Source organism: Camellia sinensis, chromosome 4 (genome assembly GCF_055761805.1).
Source record: "Camellia sinensis isolate YWXY chromosome 4, ASM5576180v1, whole genome shotgun sequence".
NCBI classification, from domain to species: domain Eukaryota; kingdom Viridiplantae; phylum Streptophyta; class Magnoliopsida; order Ericales; family Theaceae; genus Camellia; species Camellia sinensis.
The window spans coordinates 187958428-187962067 of NC_138964.1; the positions used below are offsets into that span (position 1 = coordinate 187958428).

The following is a 3640-nucleotide window of genomic DNA, read 5'->3' on the forward strand; positions in this document are numbered from 1 at the left end:
TGTTCGCAACTCCAAACAACAAGCTATCATCCGCAAATAAAAGATGAGACACCCGTGGACTACCTCGACACACCGCCACCCCCGTAAGCTTACCCTCTTCTTCAGCTCTTTTAATTAAAACAGAAAGACCTTCCGCGCACAACACAAACAAATACGGAGAGAGCGGGTCCCCATGTCGCAGCCCCCTTGTAGGAACAAATTTCTTTGTCGAACTCCCGTTCACAAGGACCGAATATGACACAGAGGAGATACAATGTACTATTGTATCCACAAAAAGTTGATTGAAACCCATCCTCTCCATGACCCCACGTAAGAAACTCCATTCAACCCGATCGTATGCTTTGCTCATATCGAGCTTTAGGGCGAAATGTCCCTCTTTTCCATGCCTTTTATTCTTCAAAAAATGAAATATCTCAAATGAGGCAAGCACATTATCACTAATGAGCTGCCCCGCCACAAAAGCACTTTGGTTCATCGAAATAATATCAGGTAATATTTTCCTCATTCGATTGGCTAACACCTTGCTTACTAGCTTGTAGACCACATTACAAAGGCTTATTGGCCGAAATTGAGACATCTGTTTGGCTGACTTCACTTTTGGAATTAACACAATAAATGTGTCATTCATAGCCGTCACCGCCTTGCCATCATTAAGAACGCCTAACACTGCCCGTGTGACTTGTGCCCCGACTATCGGCCAAAACCGTTGATAGAATAACGCTGGTTTGCCATCCGGGCCCGGGGCTTTCGTAGGATGCATCTGAAATAAAGCGTATGACACCTCCTTTGCGGTATATGGTCGAGCTAGCTCGACATTCCTCTCGGGTGGAACGACAACGTGAATGGAAGCCAAAACTTCCCCAATATCACACTGTTGCCCTGCATCAAACAGCTCCGCAAAATACCCCACGACAATTCGCTCCAAATCTTCCGGTGTAGACCACCATCTATCATGATCATCTTGAAGCCTATCAATCCTCTTCTTCTTATGCCTTTGCGACGCTTTGGAGTGGAAGAAAGAGGTATTCCGATCGCCTTCTTTCAGCCAATTCGCTCTCGCTCTTTGGCACCACAAAGTCTCCTCTCTCTCCAAGAGTTCATCAATCTCACTACATAGCTGCATGCGCTTTCCATACTCGTCCTGAGAGAGCACGGACAGACCCTCCAAGCGTCGCACCTCAGTCAACTTAGACCGCAATAACTATTGGACATGACCAAACGTAGTCCTTCCCCACTGGGCTAAGCAAGAACCCATTTTCTCCACAGTAAGTTATAATCCAGCCATACTTCCCTCTTGAGCCATACTACCTTCTTGAGCACAAACCCAATTAGTTTTGACCACCTCTTCGCATCTACCATCACGGAGCCACATCGCCTCAAAACGATAGATACGTTATCGCCACCTCTGCCCACTCGGACACACTTGCGGCCCCAACAAGTCAACCAGAATTGGCATGTGGTCCGATGTCGTACAAGTGAGATGAACCACCCAAGCTTTCGGAAAAATGGCGAGCCAAGCATCGTTAGCCACTCCACGATCTAATCGTTCACGTACTAACCCAGATGGCCGATTATTGCAACACGTAAAACAGGGCCCGGAAAATCCCAAATCAGCTAACGAACAATCCGAAAGAGCATGTTGGAAGGCGTTAATCTGGGCTCTACTTCGGTCTCCCAAACCCAACTTCTCTGAAGGTAACAAAATCTCGTTGAAATCTCCCACCACCAACCAAGGTAGATCATCTAAGCCGCCCAAGCGACGAAGCAACTCCCACGAATCCTGTCTTTTCACGACTTCTGGATGACCATAGAACCCCGTAAAACGCCAGTTTCCAATTCCCCCATTCGACTCCACAACAGTATCGACATGCCCACTGGAGTAGCTACGAATAGACATCGACACTCTCGTCCTCCAGAACAATGCTAGCCCCCCAGACAAACCCATCCTATCGACAAACAAACCCCCAGCCAAACCAAGTTTATAGCGAAGCCACTCCATCTTGCTCGACACACACTTTGTCTCTATAAGAAAGACCATATCAGGCGCTTGTTCCTTCAGCAAAAGCTAAAGATTTCGAACTGTTCGCGGGTTCCCAGGCCCACAACAGTTCCAACTGAGGCATTTCATCGTGATCGGCGGGGCTGCCCAGCAGCCTCCACCGTTAATTGGAGAGATGAACCATGTTGTAGCATACCCTCAATAATCTTCACCCGTTTGCGGATATCGGAAGAACCCGAGGACTCATTACAAAACTCTCTCTCCCTCTTCCCCACAGGCTTCTTCGTACAACTAGCGGGTAATGCCCTCTACTCCATCGGTGGTGTAATATTACGTGCCAACTTTTTCCACTTTTTCCCCACCTTTATTGGGCCCTTAGAAGATGTACCCATATTAATCTCAGGGCTCACAAAAGCGTCCACAATTGGCCTTACCAACCCATAATGCTTGGGCCCATCCTGATTCCCCAAGCCCCCAAGCGTCGGCCCCTCAAGCCTTTCCCCCATCTTCCCAATATGCCCCACCTTCAAACCCTTCCTCATATCAGGCCTATTCAAGTCAAAGTCCCTCCCACCCCAGCCCTCTGTAATTTAAATATGTGACATGGGCGCCAAAGAATGATCACCCCCCCATACCGCCCAATGAGGTCACCAAATCCGCCGAAATACTAGCAATCCCTATGTTTGGGGGAGCAGATTGAACCTTGCTATATTTGACCTTACCCAGAGTGACCTGCTCTAATCGCTGGTTCTCAGCTGTCACCGGAACAAAGCTATGAGTCGAGCCCTCCCCGTGACCACGCTATTGCACCTTCACATCCTCCGATACCATTTTGGAGCTCCCCTCATCCTCCCTCCTCCTCCCCTATGTAAAATGGTGGTCTCTTTGATTCCGTCCTCGTGTGGGCTCTGCCCGGAGCCAGGTCCCATACTGCAACGATGCCCCATCCTCTTTCTCACCTCCTAATATCTTGTTCACACAATCACGAACACTGTGACCAAGCAAACCACAATGAAAACAAAAATTTGGGAGCTTCTCATATGTGAGCGTAACCCACACCGACTGTCGCCCAGGTAAGGTCAATTTCAAACCCCGCCTAAGTGGTTTGGCAATATTGATCTCTACCCGAAGGCGGAGAGTTCGTCCCCAAGCAATACCACAATCTCCATACTCCATATCGACAAAACTCTCTATTTGATTGCCCAGCAAAATTCCCACATCCCGCGTCAGGCTAATAAGAGGAAGATTGGATACATGAACCCAAAACGCCATAGTAGAGAAGGTGATGTCCAGCGGTTTTAAATCCCCATTAAACTCTTTCAACATAACTAACTGGTTATCAAAATTCCATGGGCCATTTAGCAGTACTCTCTTCTTATCAACAATATGACCAAACTGGATCAAAAACAAGTTAGCACCCAATGTCTTGAACTTGATCCCTTTAGATGCTCTCCAAACCGCAGTCAATGTAGTCCGCAGCGCCTCAAAATTGAATGGGCGCGTAGTAAGAAGTTTACCCACCAGACAAAGCCCCGCTTTCGGCTCCGTGGGTTGAAGATGGGCATCCTCCACCACGACTTCCACTTCCTCCTCCTCCGTCAATACGAGTCTCCTCGCCAGATCAGAGAGAGACTCCGCCAT

General features: G+C 48.2%; 1 protein-coding gene across 1 annotated transcript; it reads right to left on the minus strand.

Annotated features, from left to right (window-relative positions):
* Positions 1 to 2863: 2863 nt before the first annotated feature.
* On the minus strand, positions 2864 to 3640 carry LOC145824304 (uncharacterized). The gene has a single exon (XM_082923937.1). It carries the CDS (start codon positions 3638 to 3640, stop codon positions 2864 to 2866), a length of 777 nt encoding a protein of 258 aa, XP_082780063.1.